The sequence below is a fragment of the Clupea harengus genome, chromosome 2 (assembly GCF_900700415.2).
Source record: "Clupea harengus chromosome 2, Ch_v2.0.2, whole genome shotgun sequence".
Classification (NCBI taxonomy): domain Eukaryota; kingdom Metazoa; phylum Chordata; class Actinopteri; order Clupeiformes; family Clupeidae; genus Clupea; species Clupea harengus.
In genome coordinates this window covers 17,896,105-17,916,614 of record NC_045153.1, presented here as the reverse complement: position 1 = coordinate 17,916,614, position 20,510 = coordinate 17,896,105, and the positions used below count along the sequence as shown (strand labels likewise).

At 45.6% G+C, this 20,510-nt stretch overlaps 1 protein-coding gene across 1 annotated transcript in view; it reads right to left on the bottom strand.

Annotated features, from left to right (window-relative positions):
- The window catches only part of pdia5 (protein disulfide isomerase family A, member 5), a 40,122-nt gene that overhangs the window by 7,623 nt on the left and 11,989 nt on the right, over positions 1–20,510 (bottom strand). Inside the window, exons 5-16 of the mRNA XM_012819863.3 lie at positions 19,365–19,448; positions 19,156–19,201; positions 18,199–18,291; positions 17,061–17,121; positions 16,075–16,142; positions 14,368–14,459; positions 12,703–12,774; positions 10,499–10,635; positions 7,178–7,248; positions 4,891–5,054; positions 3,026–3,156; positions 356–426 (exon numbers count right to left, since the gene is read on the bottom strand). Coding sequence (XP_012675317.2) covers positions 356–426; positions 3,026–3,156; positions 4,891–5,054; positions 7,178–7,248; positions 10,499–10,635; positions 12,703–12,774; positions 14,368–14,459; positions 16,075–16,142; positions 17,061–17,121; positions 18,199–18,291; positions 19,156–19,201; positions 19,365–19,448 — 1,090 coding nt within the window. The remainder of the gene's footprint in view (positions 1–355; positions 427–3,025; positions 3,157–4,890; positions 5,055–7,177; positions 7,249–10,498; positions 10,636–12,702; positions 12,775–14,367; positions 14,460–16,074; positions 16,143–17,060; positions 17,122–18,198; positions 18,292–19,155; positions 19,202–19,364; positions 19,449–20,510) is intronic.

Genomic DNA, 20,510 nt, shown 5'->3' with positions numbered 1-20,510 from the left:
AGGAATTGATATGGGCAGGAAAAGAGAATTAAATTTCACAACATGAGGATAAAAAAACCCCCCATAAAAAACAATAAAACAAAAAAAACAATAAAAAAACCCCATTATACACCTATTCAACTTCCACGGATAGGGAAACACCAAATGATGATGATGATGGTTGAAAATGGAGGGAGAGTAAAATATTAAAGAGAGTCTGGCAGGAGCTTGAGCTGAGGCATAAGGGTTGTTTACAGCTCAGTGGGGTGTAACACACACACACACACACACACACACACACACACACACACACACACACACACACACACACACTGATTAAGGACAGAGGGTTCCCCTTAAAGGGCTTGACGCTCACCTTGCGGTCCTCTTTGAAGAGATCGGCGGCTGTGGAGAAGTGGGGGACAGCGTTCTTGCAGTGCGGGCACCCTGGGGAAACCAAAGCACACGCACTCATTTCCTGTTTCTTTTCTCCCCCCAACCCCCCCCCCCCAAGTGTTCTTAAAGCACACAGGACAGGAGTGAGGCACACTTCTCTGAGGACCCCCCTCTGTCACCAGACAGAAATATCTCTTGATTAACTACACAGGGAAAGAGGGGTCTCGCCAGAGCTGCGGGTGAATGATAACACTGATATGTACGATAACAGCTACTTCCTCTATGATCCTACACACACACACACACACACACACAAGCATACACACACAAGCATACACATCTACACACACACACACACACACACATCTACACACGTCCTGGCCGGTCCCTAACAGAATTATCCCACATTAGTGATGGCTCACTTCAGCTTTATTGTGAGAAATAAATCCCTTTATTGCGCTCATAGATGAAAACCTCCTGGGTAGTTTCCTGAGGCCATCTGTATCTGTCATCTGCACACTGAGCTCACTGCTCAGGTGGGCTGCTCAGCACTCTGTGGTTCACAAACACACACACACACTGCTGGGTTTCTCACACACACACACACAAATAGGTTACTTACACTCACACACACAGGTTTCTTAAACAAACACACACTCAACAGTCCCTCAACTGATGACTCGCTTATTGTTTTTGCTACAGTCCTGGGGAAGGCTGATCATATGGACCACATGATTCATATATCTGACTTCCTGAGATTTCATTGGTGAATGAGCCTTTCATACATGCAATCTGAGGAATGGACAGTAAGTCAGGCTGATTGTCAGCTCAGTAAAATATCAGTATCTCCAAATGTCTATAATCTATACATTTGATGTCCTCCAAACTCTTTACATCTTGCAACTGAAATGAGCAAATGGCTGTGATGTCCCTACAGCGGCCAGGTCATTAAGCCCATTCTACTCTGCTCTCTGCTACTCCAGAGCTGCTGGCTGCTTTTAATTACCACAGGACTCAGAAGCCTAGGCGAAGAAACAAAGCACTCTAAAGCATAAAGGAGGCAAAAGGTTGTGCATAGTCGTAGAGGCACACACACACACACACACACTTTTTCCTGTGATCATGAATAATGGCGCTGGGAGCCAATTTTAGTCCTTATCGGCCTATACAATTAACACACTTGCAGTGGAAATGCCAACCGACTCAGTCCAGTCCATTTGTGCCAGCTTCGTTGCCCAGTTGCCCAGTTGCCCAGAGGCTAGCACCAGGGAGTACAAGCCCAGCCTGCATCAGCTCTTTAACTAACACTGGAGACAGAGCAACAGTCAACTAACTCCGGAGACCCCCCCCCCCCTTACACTAAGGGCTAATACCGTTTCACAGTGCAGAGAAAGAGAGAGATGGTTGGGACTGGGCTGCCGACATACTGACACACCAAACACAAGCAGGGACTCAACCACTCATCGCTGTGGACAGCACAGTAGTCATAACTCCCTCCAGCGCAGTTGGATTCTATAAAAAGCAGTTGGATTCTCGTTTTCATAAAAAGCGTGATCTGCTTTCATGCTATTAGCTCACTATCTCGAGTGTGCCTCTCTTCTGTTGCCATGACAAAGCAGGGGGCAGGTGTTCTAATGACGGGACCTCTGCGAGGCTTCGATGGCGTAAACAGAGAAAGCAATCAGTGCCACTTTACGCAATTGCACTAAAAGGCTTGAGCGATCGTCTAAAACAAAGCTACAATGGCAGAAACAACAGAGCAATTAGTGCATTCCATGGAAAAATGAAAAGAAACATGCTGCTCTGCACAGAGGGTGGGATGCATGGAGCCAACAGAGGCCCCTTATTCAGTCTTGATTAGCATATTGTCTTAAGGCATTAGGGCGTTAACGTGGAACCAGCTTCATCACAGAAATCCCCCCAAATACGGAAATGTTACGCAGAGCGTGACTTAACTTCGAGACAAAGAACAAAAACAAAAAGATCTGACTTTATTTATTTATTTATTTTCTCGCCACCCTCCCTGGTGTTTTGTCTGGAGGTGTGCTTTTGGAGAGGAGAGGAGAGGCATGCTGACTGCTCTGCGCCGAGCTTGAGCTTTGAAGCTACAATCAAACTGCAACCGCAGGGATTCTATGCTGAAGTATCAATCAGTTGACTGCAGGAAATGGGGCCCCCAAATATGGGTGCTGGGATGGTACTGGAGGGACCGCTGGGATGGAACTGTTTTTTTTTTTTGTCCCTTTCTAAAAAAAAAAAAAACGATTTAACTTCTCCTTTCATGTCATTTCAACGTTTTGACTGTCTGTGGTGAATAAGTGACAGCAAAATGTCTTTGAGAACGCATTGCATTCAATCAAACCAAACCATAACATAAACAGCACAAACTCACAGGGAATGGGGGAAGTTGTGCCAATGGGGACCTGAGGGGCTAGGTTTTCTATCTAGGCAGGGCCTCCACTCAAACATAACAAGCATGACCTTTAGTCCCTGTCATGAGGTTGGTGTTCCAACAGAAGCTGTTGCATAGTTTGAAACAAAAACAAAACCTGCAGTCCTCTGGCACTTTGTGGAGAACACTGGGTAGACTAGCAGGAAATGGACATCCAGTCTAACGGAAGAATGGAATGTATTTTAAAGCGAGACTCACAAGGGGCATAGAACATGACCAAGGCGTGCTTCTTCTTCTTCAGGGCCTCCCGGAAGTCCTCCGCTCCCAGGTGGCTGATGCTGGAGGGTTGGTCCTCCCACGACTGCTCCGGGGGTGGGGGAGCCTGGGGGCTGGTGGGGGGGAAGAGATGGAGGCAAGGTAAGAACAAAGAATAATCAGATAAACAGATAATGAAGAACAGATTGAGCCTTCAGTCCCACAGGCAAAAAATAACAATGGATCACTCTGCCATACATGGCCTCATAGCATGTCTACCTGAGGGGAACCACAGGATCTCATTGAACTACTACAGTCAGTTTGGCCCCTGGTAGAAATCTCTATCTTGCTGCCAAAAAGCCTGGCAGCCTGCCTGTTATCCTGACCCTGTGGTGGCTGACGTGGGACCTGCAAATGGACAAGGATGGACACGCCTGGAGATTGGCCTGCTTCAGCGGAGGGAAGTTGTCCTCCCCCCAACTGTGAGCAAACTGGAGGTCAACCTCCCTCTGCTGGGAGGTCAAACTGATGCTGGCAGTGAAGTCAACTGAAGTCATGCTTGGTTAAGCGTGTTCAAAAGCAAATTTCAGATATTTTCAGAGAAGTGCCACAACTGAGCAAACCAAATAGATCTAATGGGTTTTCTGACATAGCGGCATCATCTCCTCACTATACTACACTATCTATATAAACTATAGGCTAATCTGTTAATTGACCAACGGAAGAATTCTCTGCATTGCAATTGTAGATAAACACAGTGAAATCTCTCTCTTGTGGTTCTAAATTGGAAAATGTTCTACATTTTAAGCAGTCTTTATCTAACCTCTAGGGAGACAAGTGAAAGAACAATTTTTTTTCTGAGAGGCTTTGTATAGTCTTCACCACTGCACACAGAAGTGGGAAGACTTGAGAGCTCGAGCCTCTCCTCTCCTAAATCCAGGTGAAACCCCGGGTGCCCTCTTCAAATAACACACATCTGACCCTGAGAAAAACAAACTCCAGCAAGTTACAGCCTCGTCGTGGCCCGGCTATTTATAGAGCGCCCCTGGCAGCGGTATCGCATCCTCACAGCTGAGGGCACAATGGAAAGAAAAGGATGCGAATCACCTGCAGGCGACCTCTGCTCCTCCTCGCCTCGCCCAAGACGTCAACTACACGAGCTGCCAAGGACACTGAGGTGAGACGCTGCACATCTGTGCTACTTGGGCGATAGTGGCTGTAAAAATAGACAGGCCAATGCGCTAGGCGTTTTTTCCTCATCTGATATAAATGAGCAGAATGTGGGTAAACGCAGTTCTCCCAAAACATGAACTCTGAGTCAACTCTTTCTGTTCATATGTGTTAATAACCGTAATCTGAAATAATCCTCTTGACATAATTTGACGACTGGATCACAGTTCCCAGGCGAGGCACGCTTGCCTTTGCGATGCTCGCTACCCCGCTGTTCACATCGATAGTGGCGGCGGGGACAGTATGCAGGGTCGAGAGAAAAATCTTGAAGCGATTTTCTAAACATGCCAAGAAATGAGTCAACATTTCCTGTGTCGTAAACGTGTTCCATGCTCCGTTACTCTGATGTCATTGCCCCTGACATGGAGCTGAACAACACTAAACAGGGTGGATGTGCTCAAGGGAGATGGAGAGAGCGTGACTGAGTGACTGAGTGAGTGAGTGAGAGAGGGAGACATGGAACAAACATAGAGTGTGAGTGAGAGATAGAGACGTAGAGAGTGAGAGTGGGAAAAAGAGACATAGAGAGTGAGAGATAGAGACGTAGAGAGTGAGAGAGTGAGAGATAGAGACGTAGAGAGTGAGAGAGTGAGGGAAAGGGAGAGTGTGAAATAGGGATGTCAAGAGAGCCATCTCACTTCTGTAACCACTCGATGATCTTGTCCTTGGAGCGCAGCTGTGGCAGTGTGTACTTGTCCTCGCCCTTCTCAAAGTACTTCACTGTGGGGAAGCCGGAGATCTTGAAGCGCTCGCCCACCAACTTGTGGATGGTGGTGTCCATGGCGGCCAGCACACCAGGGCTCTGACACAACAAAGCAAACACACAAAACCACACTGAGCAGGAGACAGCGGCATCCAGAGCACTGACACTTACACATGTTAAAGCTTGTGGTGAGGGTTTTTTTAAGGGTGCAGAAGTAGAGAAAGTACATTTTATCGAGCCTAGAGTAAAAGAGAACACTTTTGTGAAGAGTTCCAGGAATGCATTACATAACAGGCATACCACAGAATCTTATGTCATGGCACTTAGAGAAAAAGCATTCTGTCAGTGGTCTGATCCAAAGATAGGATTCTTGTGGTTCTTGTGACAAAAGGTTAGCTTACTGCTAGACTTGTTATTCTACTCAAATGTGGTGATACTTTTGGAGTTTTCTGATTGGATTGTGATCCATAATGTTTGCCCTCTCATTAGAATCTCATTTCTACTCTGGTAGAAAACCTACAATACGTGATAATGAAGCTCCACAACTATAATGACCTAAGGCAACTTCCAACAGTCTCACATAATACTGGGAAAAAAAGGTCTTACAAAAAGAAGAAGAACAAAAATCAGGTGATGGTTTGAGCCGTGTCTTCAGACTGCATTTTGTTTCCAGTGTGGTGTTTCCACTATACCTTAACGAGCCCTCAGGTACAATTATACAAGCTATTACGAGTTAGTGTGTTGCTCTACTCCTCTCTAAGCTTGTTAAATTCATGATCGTATGCTAATTGCAGAAAGAAATGAATTGCAGCATTAATATTAAATCGCCGGCCCTGGCCTAGGCAGCCAGCACAAGCTGGGCCAGATGAGATATGTAATATTTAAAGGCCCGTGGCTCATTCTCTCTGACAGCTGTCTGCAGGAGGCAGATAATGAACCCACTCTCGATTAAAGGTATAGGCAAACTAAAGCTTTTTAAAAATCTAGGCTGGGGGTAGAATTCTCGTCATCTCAACCTCGGCTCATTATTTGCATGCAAAGCCGGGTACGAGAGAAGAGGTTTCACTCAGGAAGATCGTTTTGTGCTCAAAGACCGCAGAGCACATTGATAGCTTTACTTAGAAAAATTGTGTTTTGTGCCATGGCGATGTACAAACAAGCACACGGTAAAAACATTCGCTTGCGTAGCTTTGTTAGAAATTCCAGTGTCCTTCAAAACAAACAAAGACAGATGATTGGACATAGTGCTTTCATTCCAGCGTGTGTCACGAACAGAGATTCAGAGGAACAAAAACAAATGACATCAGTCTGCTCGAGGGAATCCAGGCTGGCCAGTAGGGACCTGAGGACTTGACTGCACTCATAAACACGAGAACTGTTTTTTTTTGTGTTTTCCCCACCCCCCCTCCGAACCAAACCCCGCTCCCATGCATCGGAACGCTGCCATCCCCACGCTCTGCAGCGGAGGGCCAGAAGTGCCGGTGCCGAAGGGCCGAGTTCTGGGGATGAGCTAACCGCTGCTGTAACGAGCCTCTGGCAGCTTCTACAAACTATGCCACTGGAGTATTACCTAAAGCAGCAGCCACGCCCCGAGCTAATCAGAAACAGGACACGCACCACGACGACAGGCGGTCTTCGAAGGTCGTCCTGCTGCCTCAGTCACAGCTTAATTCGAGGCTTTACCGCCTTTGAGCTCTCACTCTCTCTCTCTTTTTCTCTCCCCTTTCTTTCTGAAGTGGCTGGTGGGGGTTCAAGTCACCTCCATAGAGATTGGCACCCCTTGATAGGGATGAGGGGAGAGAAAAGGGATTATAAAAAAAAGATAAGAGACGGCACAAGGGCAGACTGCAATTCTCCAGTGGGCCGAAATACATTTGATTTCATTACTGGTATAGAAAGCCGGGTCTCTCACGTGAGCGTGAGTTATGACATAATCAAGTGCACTCATAAAGAGAATGTGACCTCCTGCGGTAACCTCGCTTTTGGACCGCACGAGTTATCCCATCCCAGGCTGAAGCTGGAAATGTAAACGCTGGACCGTTTCTACGACAGCAGTTCTTAAACCCCTCTTTTTGCAGATAATGACATTTTAGGCATTTAAAAACATGATTACGAAGCAAATCCGGTCTTGAGCTTTGTAGGTCGGTGCCGATTTCACAGCCTGAAAAGACCAGCGCTCGTAAATACACAGCATGGGAAGGCTGCAAGGAAAGGGCACTCACGTCTCGGTCTTTGTTGAGGATTTCAGCGGCTTCGTCATACTCTGGCTTCATCTTCTTGCAGTGGCCACACCCTGAGCAGCGAAATCAAACAAATGCATGCCATTATATAACCAACCACACACACACACACACACACACACACACACGCTCTTAAAAGGACGTTTAGGTCATTCAACGTTAAAAAAAAAAAAAAAAAAAAAAAAAAAAAACTGTTCTCTTCGCACCAAAACAACATGGTGAGATTTACAACAGTAAATTTTCAACAGTGACACGCATCTATAAATTCAATAAGACTGAACACACCCCGCACGGCAATTTCATCATCCTAAAATGATGTCCATACTTACTGTAATAATCCCCAGAGCTTCGGAGTGACTCAACCCCCCTCTCAGACACCGATGAAAACATGTCTTTTCAGTCAGTGAACTCACAGCACATGTGCCCACTTCGGGGAATAGTGAGAAGCAGGACCAGAGAATCATTTCTGGGAGTTCCCCTCTCTTTCCCCCCTTACACCTGTTTTTTTTTTCCCCAACTCGCATTGGCAAGGGAGCCCAGTAGCAACAGCTCTGGTTGCACATAGCCAAATGTGCTCATGAGGTATAGCAGACATTTGATTAGATAATGTGGAACAATCGAGTGGAGAGGCTCTCTTCATAAAGCCTGTTATTATTATATCGGATGGATTCTTGTGGTCATCTCCAGGGATTTTCCCCCCAATAGAGCTTTAGCTTTATGGATCTGCTACATAACATGGAATGCATCAGAATAGTGCAACCTCTCCCTAGTGAGTCTTGGAAGAATTATGTGAGTGTGTGTGTATGTGTGTGTACGTGCCAGACTACACAAACACACACAGAATGTCCTTAAATGACATTTTGTCATTACATCAATACATGGTTGTGTGTGTGTGTGTGTGTATGTCAATAAGGCATAATAAACAGCTGGAGACAGCCGACAGCCTTCCATGCCATCTAAGAAAATGAATAGATGCTGTTGAATTTCAAGTGTTTGATCAAATACACGAGAGCAACAAAAGAAACGGTTGCTTTTAAGTGATGCTTTTCAAAAAAGGTGGCCGACAGCAAAACGTCAGGTTCCTACAATTACTCAATCTTTCAAGTGCTATAAAATATATGTCAACCTAATTCCATTTTCTACAGTTAGACAACCCAATGTTTGACAAAAGCCTGTCAAACACCAGACCTCCTGAAATCAATCCTTGTCTGGTTGGATTGTCAATGCACACATATTAAGGCATCTTGTTTGTTTTCATAAGAAATTCTGAATTTTTGCCTAATCTGGCAGGTATTATTAATACCTTAATACCCAACAGGACAGATTACGCCCGATGAAAACGTCAGATGAAGAAGCTGTTAGATGAGGAAAGAGTAAATATGCCCGTAAACAGATAAGTTTAACATCCATTGTGGATTGGTAACACTAAATGAAAAAAAAAAAAACGTATTAGTGATGGAAATCATGACTGACACCCAGAAACATGGGTCAACGATGACAGAAGTGTGATCATAGAACTACAGTCAGTGGCTAGATCCTCTACTATTGGAAAGTTTGGAATCAGTAACAAGATAATCCATGACGGAATGTTCCATCCAAATAACGTAGTTTTAAAGTAGCAAACGGGATTGAGAACATAGTCAAGGCATGGACAAGATCAGAAATCAGCATTTCCACTTGAAGTTACAACTCAGTGCTGGTGCTTTGCTTTTGACAAGGAGTCTTCCATTTGCAGAAATTATAGCTTTGCAAACCTTTGCCATTTTAGTTGTCAACTTGTTGAGATGATAGGGATACATTGAACCCGGCTCTGACTAGTTGGACTGGCTTGATGGACACTTTTTGTACCATACAGTCAAACTACTTCCACAACACACCAACACACACCACACTTTCTTCTCTGTGATCCGAGCACTTAAAGCTAAGATTTATTTGTCCACAACACTTTTTAAACCCAATCATCCTCCACCCATATCTGTGTTCTTTTGCCCATTTCAATCTGTTCCTTTTATTGGCTTGTTTTTATGCTTAGAGGGCCAGCATTCTGGGGTCACTTCACTGGAGAAGATGAGATTGGCATTTTGCAGACACTGTGTAATAAAGCTGCCAGATGACCTCTGAGCATTTGATTCTTTCATTTGATTCTTGAGTGTGATGGTCTTATCTTGCTGCACAGAGCTCCCACCTCTCTTTATACCCTGCTTAGAACCATGATAATCACTTCCAACATTTACAATGTCTAGAGTCTAGACAATATTTCAGACCAATTTACTGTTGTTTTAATTTCTTTCAAAAACAAGGAAGTTTCCAAGTGATCCCAAACTTTTTAACAGGAGTGTACCTCCATGTTTCACAGCTTCAGAGTACTCCAGCACTGAGTTCATAGAGCTTATGAACCTATTTCAGTAAGTTCAGGATGGGCCTGCTCGTAACTTAAAGGAGAAGAGAGCGGCATTAAAAACAAAACAGGGTGTTCAGGGTGAAACATGAGGGGACACACACACACACACACACCTAATGCTATCCTTTAAGACAACTCTGCATCCCACTTTGTATATTTTTTCCACCACGATGCAAAAGCACTAACATAATTAAGTGTAAACAAGTGGAAATATTTTCTTACCCAGCAATTATTTCTGATGTATGCGTTTGCACGGTGACACTGATGATGTACGATAATTAGCCGGTTTGTGCAGAATAGTTGAAAAGGTTTTTTTTTTTTTTTTTTTTTTTTTTAGTTAAAAGAAAATCAATGAGTGAACGCAGGTTTATATAATTGGTTTGCTCAGTCAAAAAAAAAAAAAGAAACCCTCCCAGAAAAACATGGGGCAGCAACATAATTGAGAAGCGTAATGGAAATGGATTTTGTCGCCGGCTCCGCTGACTTCATAATCACCATCTACAGTATCATAATAATTATCCTTTCCCAAGATGACTTTTCATCTTCACAAATGATGACGGGCCGTGGCAGACACACTGATACAGCCTCCACTGAGAAGCTCCCAGCACTGACAGATAATTAACAAAGGTTGTGATCTCAGCTCAAAGGGGAAGAGTTGCATTTAAAAGATGCACTTAGTGGTCAGCTCGGAATGGTTTGCTCATACAGTGGATCCCTCCCTCCCCTTCCCCACTTAAAACAAAACAAACCTCCTTTAACAGTGTTCCCTGAAGGCTAGACTATAACCAGACAGTAGCTGACTGTGGGATGAGTCCAAGTCTACACCAGACCAGGGCAGGATCCATGCCAGAGTTAGTAGCTAGTAAGTGAAGCTGTGGAACATTCCGGTCTAGGCTACTTACATGGGGCGTAGAACATGACTAGCGCAGAGGAGTGCTCCTCCAGGAAGCTGTCGAAGGTCTCGTCGGTTAGGTGAAAAACGGCCGAGTCCGTCTCTGACCAGGGCACCTCTGGGCTTTTGGGCTGGGGGGGCTGCGGACTACATGTGGAAGAAACAGAGAGAGAGTGGTGAAAACAGACCTTTGGATTACAGACATAAAGCATTAAAAGACAGATATGGAACAGAGCAGAATGGAATAGAATAAAATATACCTGAATTGAATAGTGGAAAAAGGATTACAACAGAATCTTACTTTCACATCATCTGTAATCTTAGTTTCTCATATTATGTAAGGGATAATGTATTGTCCGGAGGTCATTATCCCAAAAAAAATCCAGACGGGGCGAACAGCACCCCGACGCGCAGCGGAGGGTGTTGTTTTGTCCTGAAGGGATTTCTTTTTGGATAATGACCGTTTAGAAATAAATAGTTTTGTGATTCCCGTTTAGAAATAAATAGTTCTTCAAGCAAATAGAACTTTTAAGTTTCAGGTGTTGCGTAGCAACCCATTACTTGCTGACTTCTGTCTGTTACGCTAAATGACCGGACTACTTGCGGAATGATATGAAAGATGTGAATTAGAAGCACAAAACCCGTTGCCAATGACAGCGGTCATTATCTTTTCGCAGCGGTCATTATCAAGAAATATTGGACCTGCGAACGTTGGGATGGCCCATTCAAATCAGCGGTACTTTTTGGAACATTCTGAAGAGCTGTGTAATAAGAGAGATTTAAAAGATAGGGGACAGCCAAGCTTTCAGTTGTGAGTTTGTTGCTACATGGAATCTGACATAATTGATACGTATTACTAAGAATCTGGAACGTCTGACTGGAGCGGACACACCAACATGACTGCGCTCCATCACTCTTTCTTGCCTCAGACAAATCCAAGGACAAGCCCCAGCACAGCTGACAGCCCAGCTCTTCTGAGCAGCATCCCCCTGGGATTGGACACCACCTCCAATGGTATAAACAAGACAGTCTAGAGCTTTACCCAAACTAAAATCCACTCACCCCGCAAAAGAAAAAAAGAAAGTGTTAAGACTTTCTGCACATCGACCATAATCCTGACTCTTAAAATTAGTTCCGTCTAACTCAACAAATTTCGCACCGAGCTGCACTATGTCTTCCTGGCATCCGCTAAAATCCGCTCATCTTCATTTCCTGCTGAAATCTTCTATTCTACACCAGCCCTCCTTACTCAGGCAGGCAGGCAGGCAGCAGTGGTGGCAGCCCATCTGGGGGATCTCTGTGAGCCGGGGGTCGAGGGCTTCAGGAGCCGAGAGGCTGCAGCTGGAACTGTCTAATGCACTCCACTCCCGGGGCTCCACGTCAACCTTACAACCAGGTGTACCCCACTCACTTGTGTGCAGGGCTGCCAAAGCTCTCCTTCTGTCTTTCTCCTTCTCACACACACACACACACACACACACACACACACACAACTCAAATGTGTCTCCCGTGTAAGGGGGGGTTTGGCTCTGGAAACAACGCTGAGTAAAACAGCTGTGGTCTTGGGGTTTCCTGCAAATATGCGTTGTTCTCTCATACGCTAAAAATCGAAACTAGAAAATCAGAGGAAGCAGCTGCTGCAATCATACTTTAGAATAACACACTTTCTTCTTCTTTTTTTATTAAATCTGCACTCGAGAGGCTCTTGCTATAAAACATGCGGGCAGCCTTAGGGATGATCGAGGCTCCGAATGAGACATTCCCTCTCAGGCTTTACAGCTGGTTTTACACAGAGGGAGAAGCTTTTAGAGTTGGCTGTGCCCACCGGGGATGAAATGAGAATGCCTCCAAACGTATACATTCAGAGATGCCTAGCCTGTGACCTGTGGGTTACTACAGCACACTGTTATTGTGAAAGCCAATTACCATGTACATAAACGACAACAGGCAGGCTCTCATGGCTGCGAGGAGCGATGTAAAGTGGGTTTTGTCTTGGAGAGGAAGTGGAGAGGGGAGATGAGGACAGTGGTATAAGAGGTGTCGGTTGTGAGAGTGTAGAGTGCTTATGAGATAGAGAGAGAATGAGGGGGAGAGAGAGAGAGAATGAGAGAGAATGAGAGAGAGAGAGAGAGAGAGAGATCAGGAGAAACAGAAGGGTGAAAGAGACAGACAGACAGACAGAGATGGTGGATGGGAAATAGAGCATTTACTCACTTCTTTAACCAGTCAGCGATGTCCTTGGCCGTGGCTCCATAGTTCTCATAATGATGCTGGAACTTCCCCTTCCTTTTGGAGAGCGAAAGAAAGAATTGATGGCTCATTAAATCTGCGCACGATGCTCAGAGCAAGACCTTAAATCGCCATTTTTTTTTCTCAGAGTTTTTCACTTTGTACTGCACATATGATAGATGGTTAAAGATTAATGATATGATTAGACTATGAATGGTATACATGAACATATCTAGAAACCTTTCTGCTCTAACAGAAAATCCATGTGTAGTTGATGTACATAATAAAGAGGCACTAGGTTTTTGGGGTGGGCTGAAGATGTTTTGACACAAGAAAATTGGAGTGATATTGAGTTAGGGGACATGGTTGGTCGTGGTGCACCAACCCTGAAGAGCACTGTGAGATTATTTTTTGCAGTTGGCCACAAAACTACCCCTACTGAAACTACTGAAGGCCTTTAGGAGCTCCCTCACTATTTTACTGCTCTACACATATCGGCATTTACAAGATCTCTACAGGGTCCACGGTAGTTATCCATCTGTCCTCATCTGCCCCACCTACGAGAGACTTGAAATAGTCAGCCGCTGAAGTTAGGCTGAAACTTCTACAAAGATGGTTGAGCTGGGTCATTTGTAACTGTCACTTATCAGAAGATGTGAGAACAATGTGCTAATGTCCGCGTAGTTAAAAGAAAAAGCCCTCCCGCGACCACACGTCAGCTTTCATTTGTTTAATTTGCTTAGTTGTTAGGTCCTTCCTTCGAAACTGATTTCTGGCTCGGCTTTAAGTGACCTCTAAATGTTTGAAAGTCCAACAAAAAGTGTTGTTGTGTGCTCTCAGCTCCTTCCCACCCCTTTTCGAAATGAGACGTACTTTGAACTAAACACGCTGGGCCGTAAACAACAAACGACTCGCCCCCTCCTCGAGTGAACGTGACCGCGAATGCCTGGGCTAAGGAGCTGGAACGGAGCACTCATTGTGTTTATCTTCGCCAGGGCTCATTACGGTAAGCGATGATGCCACATGGTCGTTAGCCCAAGTCTACCCTCAGGGCTGGAGTCTCATTGAAAACTGATTCCATCGACCCCCTGGCATAATTAGCCCTGGCGTAATTAAACCACAGCGAAACGAGAGAGCGTTTAACCGACAAATGGGAGCACATAAAGGCTATGGGCAGACACGCCAAAACTAAAGTGCGAAACGGGACAACGAGGAAGTGCCGTACCAAATGAACAGCAAATGTGACACCATCACATTTTCGGGAGATGCTGCTGTGCTGTTACTAGTGTTAGAAAATTGAAAAACCTCGAGGTGTACATGTGCTGTACGCACAAAGCTTAGACCAATTAATAAGAACTTAATGGAATAGGTATGACATTGCATACTATTTTTTTTTTACATTAAATACATTTTATGCTACAGTCCCTAAGAAAGTAACTTTTTAGCGTGGTATAAGGAAGACATGGATATTGTGATGTGGTTTCTTGGGTCGTTGTGCCGATATAAGGTGTATTTGTAACACTGTTTGTGTGTCTGTGTGTCTTCTGAGTATCTCTGTGCGCGTGTGTGTGTGTGCACGCGTGTTCTCGTGTGTGTGTGTGTGTGTTTGTGTGAGGGCTGCAGAGTGACTCATGAGACACACACACTCACTCAAAGTAGCAGAAGGTCGGGTAGCCCTTGACGGTGTATTCCTGTTTGAGTCCATCGAACTCGGCTGGGTGCACGTTCATCCCGGCGAGTACCTGGAGTGAAGCGAGGGATTTCAGTCCAAATAAACAAGCCAACAGAAAGGCCCCGAGAGGCATAACAATGAAGATGAACGACTTCACCGGTGACAGGGCTCTTTAAAAATTCAACAACAAAGAGTGGCCCCTAACCATGTTGGGTGGAAAAATGATATCAAACGAGGCAACATGTCATTTATTTTGTGTTCCTTTCTGAGGTGCTTCAATTTCCCGAAATTAACAAATTGAGACGGGGATAATCAAGTCAACCTTAAAAGCAACAACATGCTTCGTGACATGTTACATTTCCATTCAATTCAAGAGTAGTTCTCCGGGTAAAACCACTCAGTAATTTCGGAGGAAGCGTTAAGGAGCGCGCTGTGCATAATCCCAGTGTAAGCCAACGCATCCTCCAATACATCCGACAGCAAAGTGAAAAATGTGCACCGGGGGCCGTGCTGACCGCTGATTACCCATCCAAATCCATCACATTTCTGCAGCGCTATCAGGTTCTCGCACACACACGTGAAAGCCGGGGGGAGGGGGAGGTGGAGGGGGAGAGTGAAGGGAAAGAGAGAGGGAGGGAAAGGGAAAAAAGGAGTATGCAGCAAATCTGCCAGTGTTGCCTATACACATACAACTGCATTCATTATGCAAATCTCCAAATGAGGGACTTATTTGCCAAGTGCCCGCAAACGCAACTCTTAAAAAAGAAATAAACTACTTCCAATTAGCCGAACAACTTCGGCTCTTCCCATTCCACGCACATTTGCAGGGGAGGGAGGGAGGGGAATCACTCAATTACCACTGTCAGAGATGGAATCCAGCAGCCAACTGCTAGTCACAGATGAAAATGGGCACTCTTTAAAAGAGACGCTGGGCGAGGATTTAACTTTGCGCAATCCATCACTGCTCTCTTTGATTCGCACTGCTCTCCAAAGGCACTCTCTTCCTCGAATCGCATCTCATCAGAAAAGAGCATCTTCAGCCCTTTCATGGGCTTGTGTGCCAGAGCTTTGCTTCCGGGGTTTTTCCACATTTTTTTTTTTCATAGTGGTGGTTATGCAAGTTTTCGAAACCCAATGAGAGACAATGGGAGAATGAGATGAGAAGAGAGGAGACAAAAAGGACAGAACAAAAGAAGGGGATGAAAAGCATGCATGGAGTGAGAAGACAACACAATGAAGATGTACACAGACACGTAATGCAGGCAGAGACAGCGGGATTCCGCACGCATGCAATCCATCTAATAATAACTGGACACATGCCCAAGAAGGAGCCATAAAGTCTCTGCGTGCACAACCAACCACTGGGCTGGGCAGCTGCCAAGGGATTATAGATGGAGAACAGTAGTCATCTCTGCTCAGTATATCTACATGGCGTTACTGTGTAATGCAGACAGATCACTGGCCTTGAGGTTGAGACAGAGAAAGCTGAAATGCATCTTAATTTTGTGTGTGTGTGTGTGTGTGTGTGTGTGAGTGCAAGTGGTTGTGTGTGTGTGTGTGTGTGTGTGTGTGTGTGTGTGTGAGAGAGAGAGTGAGCGAGTGAGTGAGTGAGTGAGCGAGCGAGAGAGTGTGTGAGTGAGTGGGCATGACAGTGTTCTGTCTCTCAGAGTCCATGCATCACTTACGTATTTGCCCTTAGTCTCGGTGGCGGCTTGCTGAAAGACGGGCTGCATCCTCTTACACACGCCGCACCCTGATCATTAGGGAGACACAAGAGAAGAAGAGTTACAGGTAGTCATCCTCTTACACACGCCGCACCCTGATCATTAGGGAGACACAAGAGAAGAAAAGTTACAGGTAGTCTCCGCCAGACTCCTGGAGTGATGACAGAGCTGGAATAATTCATGAAGCAGCACAGAGGCAGAAACTTCCTCCTCCACATCAGGAGCACTTGACTCCAGGGCATAACTCAGAAACCAGGCCATGAAGTTTGACGCCCGCCTGTGTCGGTCGTTAACCGGGCACAGCTCTGCAGACTTCAGAGATAACGGGCAGGGGTTTCATCACCACCACGCCGCCGATGCCGCACTGGCTTTCATCCCACCACCCGACAAAGAGAATTTTAATACCCCCCCGCCCCACCCGCACTCTGCTGAGAAGACTTGCAACAGCAGCAGCAGCAACAGGGCACTCTGGGAAGTCCTTAACCATAGATTTCATTGAAGGGCTCGCCTTTTCTTCCTCCAGGAAATGCTCGTGAAATTTTTAAAAGCAAGCTAAAAGGATGGTAAGCTGTACAGAGATGAATCGCCCGAGGGGTCGGACTCTATTTTGCAAGTGCACTTGACCAATTTTCTCATTTCCTCGACGGCGTATTTTACTGGCAAGTGTTGCCCCTTTTTAAGTAAGCTGTCGGGCCAGCAGAGACATGGGGAGTAAAGAAATGGTGAAACCTGCTTAGTTTTACCCTAAGGAGCTTCGGTAATGACGTTTATCTGTGATGGACAGCTGCTGTGGCTTCAGGAAAAAATATGGGGTAACGGTAGCGATCGAGTCAAGTGCGTGCCCAACAAGTCTTACATCAAAATGGAGGATCCAGAAGCCATTAACTTAATGAAGACACAAGCTAGAGGGGGAAGAAAAAAAAACAGCTGACAGTTGAGGCACTCACATGGGGCAAAGAACATCATGAGGATTGGCCTGTCTTCCTTCTTCAGCAGCTTCCTGAAGTCCTACAGGAAGAAGGAAAAAAGAGGCTTGTGAGTGAAAGACACATTATCTGAACATGATCCCCTTCCTCCATTTAGACAACACACTGGCAACAATAGACACTGTTTGTAGCAACCTTACCAGATTACTGATAAATATATGAGGAACAGCCACATTTCTTTCTGAACTGGTGCCACTGTGTCTGCAACGCACGGAACGAGGATATGGATGCAGGTCCAGAGTGCAACCTGTGAAACACATGGGCTTGGAAAATCTGCACCATGTTTGTCAGTTTTGGGGTTGGTACCGCCATTTGGTGGATGAAGATGAAAACAGTGTAAACGCAGCACGCCCTCAAAGCTTACGCCGCCTGTTCTCCCTGTAGCACTAAATTACAATGGGCCTAGTCGTAAGGGGGGCTTTGCGGCTGCTGCGTATTGGGATCTGATCGATTGTTTGCATTTTCCTCGCATGCGCTCACCGACCAGCACGTCCGCCAGAGCATGAGGGGGATTAGGCCCGACACAGAGGGGGGGCCCTCTCCTCCACTTTGTTTACTCGCTTGCCTCATTACTGCATCATTTCCGTCGACGCAACACCGCGGCACCCACGTCAATATCTGCTGCTCCAATGTGTAGAAAGTGGACCAGCACATCTTCTGACATACTGTGAGCCACATGCAGTTTTTCTGTGACTGAGTGCAACGCCTTACTGCAGGAGGGTGCGGTTCGTTTTAGATTGCTTTTTTTGACTCCGAACGGAGGATGAGATTGTTCAATCTGCATTCTTCTACCTCTTTATGGGTCTATCTTTTATCCCCACTGTTGATACTGTTGGCAAGAGTCTTCCTGGAATGATTTGGTCTTGAGAGAGTCTGTAAACGCTGGAAGAAAATACCCCAAAAGGTGATCGTTCCTGACTTCCACCAAAGAGCCAAGGTCAAGCCCCGGTGAAACCGGATATCAACTTGTTGCCTCAGATCTGATTTGCTCAAAGGCTGCCTTTGTTCAGGAGAGTCTCTTCAAACCAGGACACAGCGACAGTGTTAAAGAGGGAAATTGTCATTTTTTTAAGCCTCCCACAGCATTTGTTCCACTCACTTTCTCCGTCTCTACGTGGACGATATCTTTGGCCTCTGGGTTTTCCTCCCACAGTGGTGCACCCGTGGGGTCTTTCAAGAATGCCACCATGGACTGAAAGAAGAAGAAATCAAAATTAGTTACACGAATGTAGCCTCCAACAGAGCAACCAGAGGCATTCTAACAGTATATTCTCAGGGCAATGAAGCATCCTAAATCACTACGTCCTACTACGTTAAATTGTAAGAACAGAAATAAACTTTGAAAACCAAAACAAATAAACCCACTAACACAGCGAGTCCTCTCAGATCTGCAAACTGTCTGGCAAAACTGTTTTTGCCAAAACGACTGAGGGAGAGAAACCGAGGAAAGCACAAACACACTCTAACCGACATATCCGGGCTCAGAGCTTGGAGCCCATTGCATTCATCATCGGTGTTTACAGATCCCAAATCCACTCATTACAAAAATATTAATCTCGTCCACATGAGGCTTGCATATAATTGTGCCAATAATCTCTCACCCGTCGGGAAGTGACACCAACCTGATAAACGATTGGGAGGTAATTGTGTGTGTGTAAGCCTGCCCCCAGTATGTATACAGAAACAAGAGCATTCGATGGCAATGTTGTTCATACCGACTTGTGCGTGACTGTGAGCACTCAGACTGGGAGGAAACAGCACACAGTCATCAGCTGAAGACACTGTTCTAAATGTCTCAGCCACTTAGTCTAGGCCCTGCTTAATTAAACCACTCAGAAGATGACTGGATTAGCTGTCTCGCAGCACAGCTATCTATGACACCGGGGGAGCGACAAATAAATAATGGGACTAATTTTACACAACCCGCTAATTATTGGGGTAATTTGACACGATACTCTTCCAGTTGCTTCGAGAGAATGTGTCTGTTTATATACCATCTAGACAGAGAAGGGGAAAACACACTGGAGGAAACTTGGGTTACGACTCGTCACATTACCTTTGATGTTTCTGGACGGCCGTATTCTGTGTGGAATGTCCCATCCCTGTGAGGAGAATAATAGTTTAAAAAAGAAAGAACGAAATCAAAGTCTCAGTTTCTATAGTCTTTCATATCACATTCTTAGAGGTTGTTTTAAAGATGTGATCACACTGCACCGAGGTCACAGAGCACTTCCGTTTCCAGCAGAAGGTGCTTGACCTACTCACTTATAATGCAGCATCACCGCTCCACCCTTTTTGGAGCTAGGGTCAACCTTCACTTTCTTACAAAGCTTTCGACCCTCTGTGTCACTAGAAAAGAGAACAAGGGAAAAAGAAGCAGCATTAAACTCTGGGAAAGAAAAGAGAGGCCCAAAACTTTTTCATTTTGACAGTGACTGCAGGGGCCACTCTGCATGCAAGGTGAGACACATAATGGGCATGTCGATTTCTAAAAACAGGAACACCCGACGCAAATGCAAGAGTGCTTCACGTCTAATTACATTTTGCTTAACAACAGCCCTGTGCTATTCTCATCGACCGGCCATGGCTTTCCACTTGTCCCCAAAAACATTAAAAGGTGATGCAATAAATGTCTAGCGACATTAGACAAATTGCTAGGGGAGTAATACAAGAGAGATTATGGGAAGCGACAGATGACGACAGCAATGAGCTAATGCCCGAGGAGCGCTGAGGGTTTTGGCAACCTGTTCCCCGCCCAGCTTCACTCACTGCCTGTACCTGAAGGTGAACCTGCTAAATACAGGATCCAGCTGCTTTATGTGGCCCCCAGAGCTTTTGCAGCAAATGCATATTCACAGTCGCTAATCGCTCTAGTCATTGCTACAACTGTTGCCCGAGAGTCCTTTCATGTTTGATGTGCCACTGTTTAGCATCGCTGAGGAAGCCTCCCACTGAAAAGACCCACTGGGGGGCAGCATGGGAAATGTAGGCAGAAGGACTGGGGTTTTTCCTTGCTTTTGTGTTCTCTGTGGGCAGGGTTTGGATTAATCATCAGGACATTGAATAGCAATGAAGCCCACAGCCGTGTCCATAGTGAGAGAGGAGAGTGCCAGGGCTGTAGTCATGATGATGACAGGCAAAACACGCACACTGTTTCCCGGTACCTAGAAAAAGGGAATCCATAATGAACCATCGTACTGCCACTCCATGCAAACCACCCACTAACTCACCCCCTCACCCCCCACCGCATGGCCCTCTGGATTAGATTGATCCCCTATGTCTGGTGATAATGAGCGTGGAAATGTATTATGCAAGGACAAATAAGGCTGGCAGGAGTCCACTGTAGAGACCTGGAGTCCTCAAGCGAGTTTCAAAGAAGTAGAATTCAGTTACACCTCCCCCCCCTCCCTC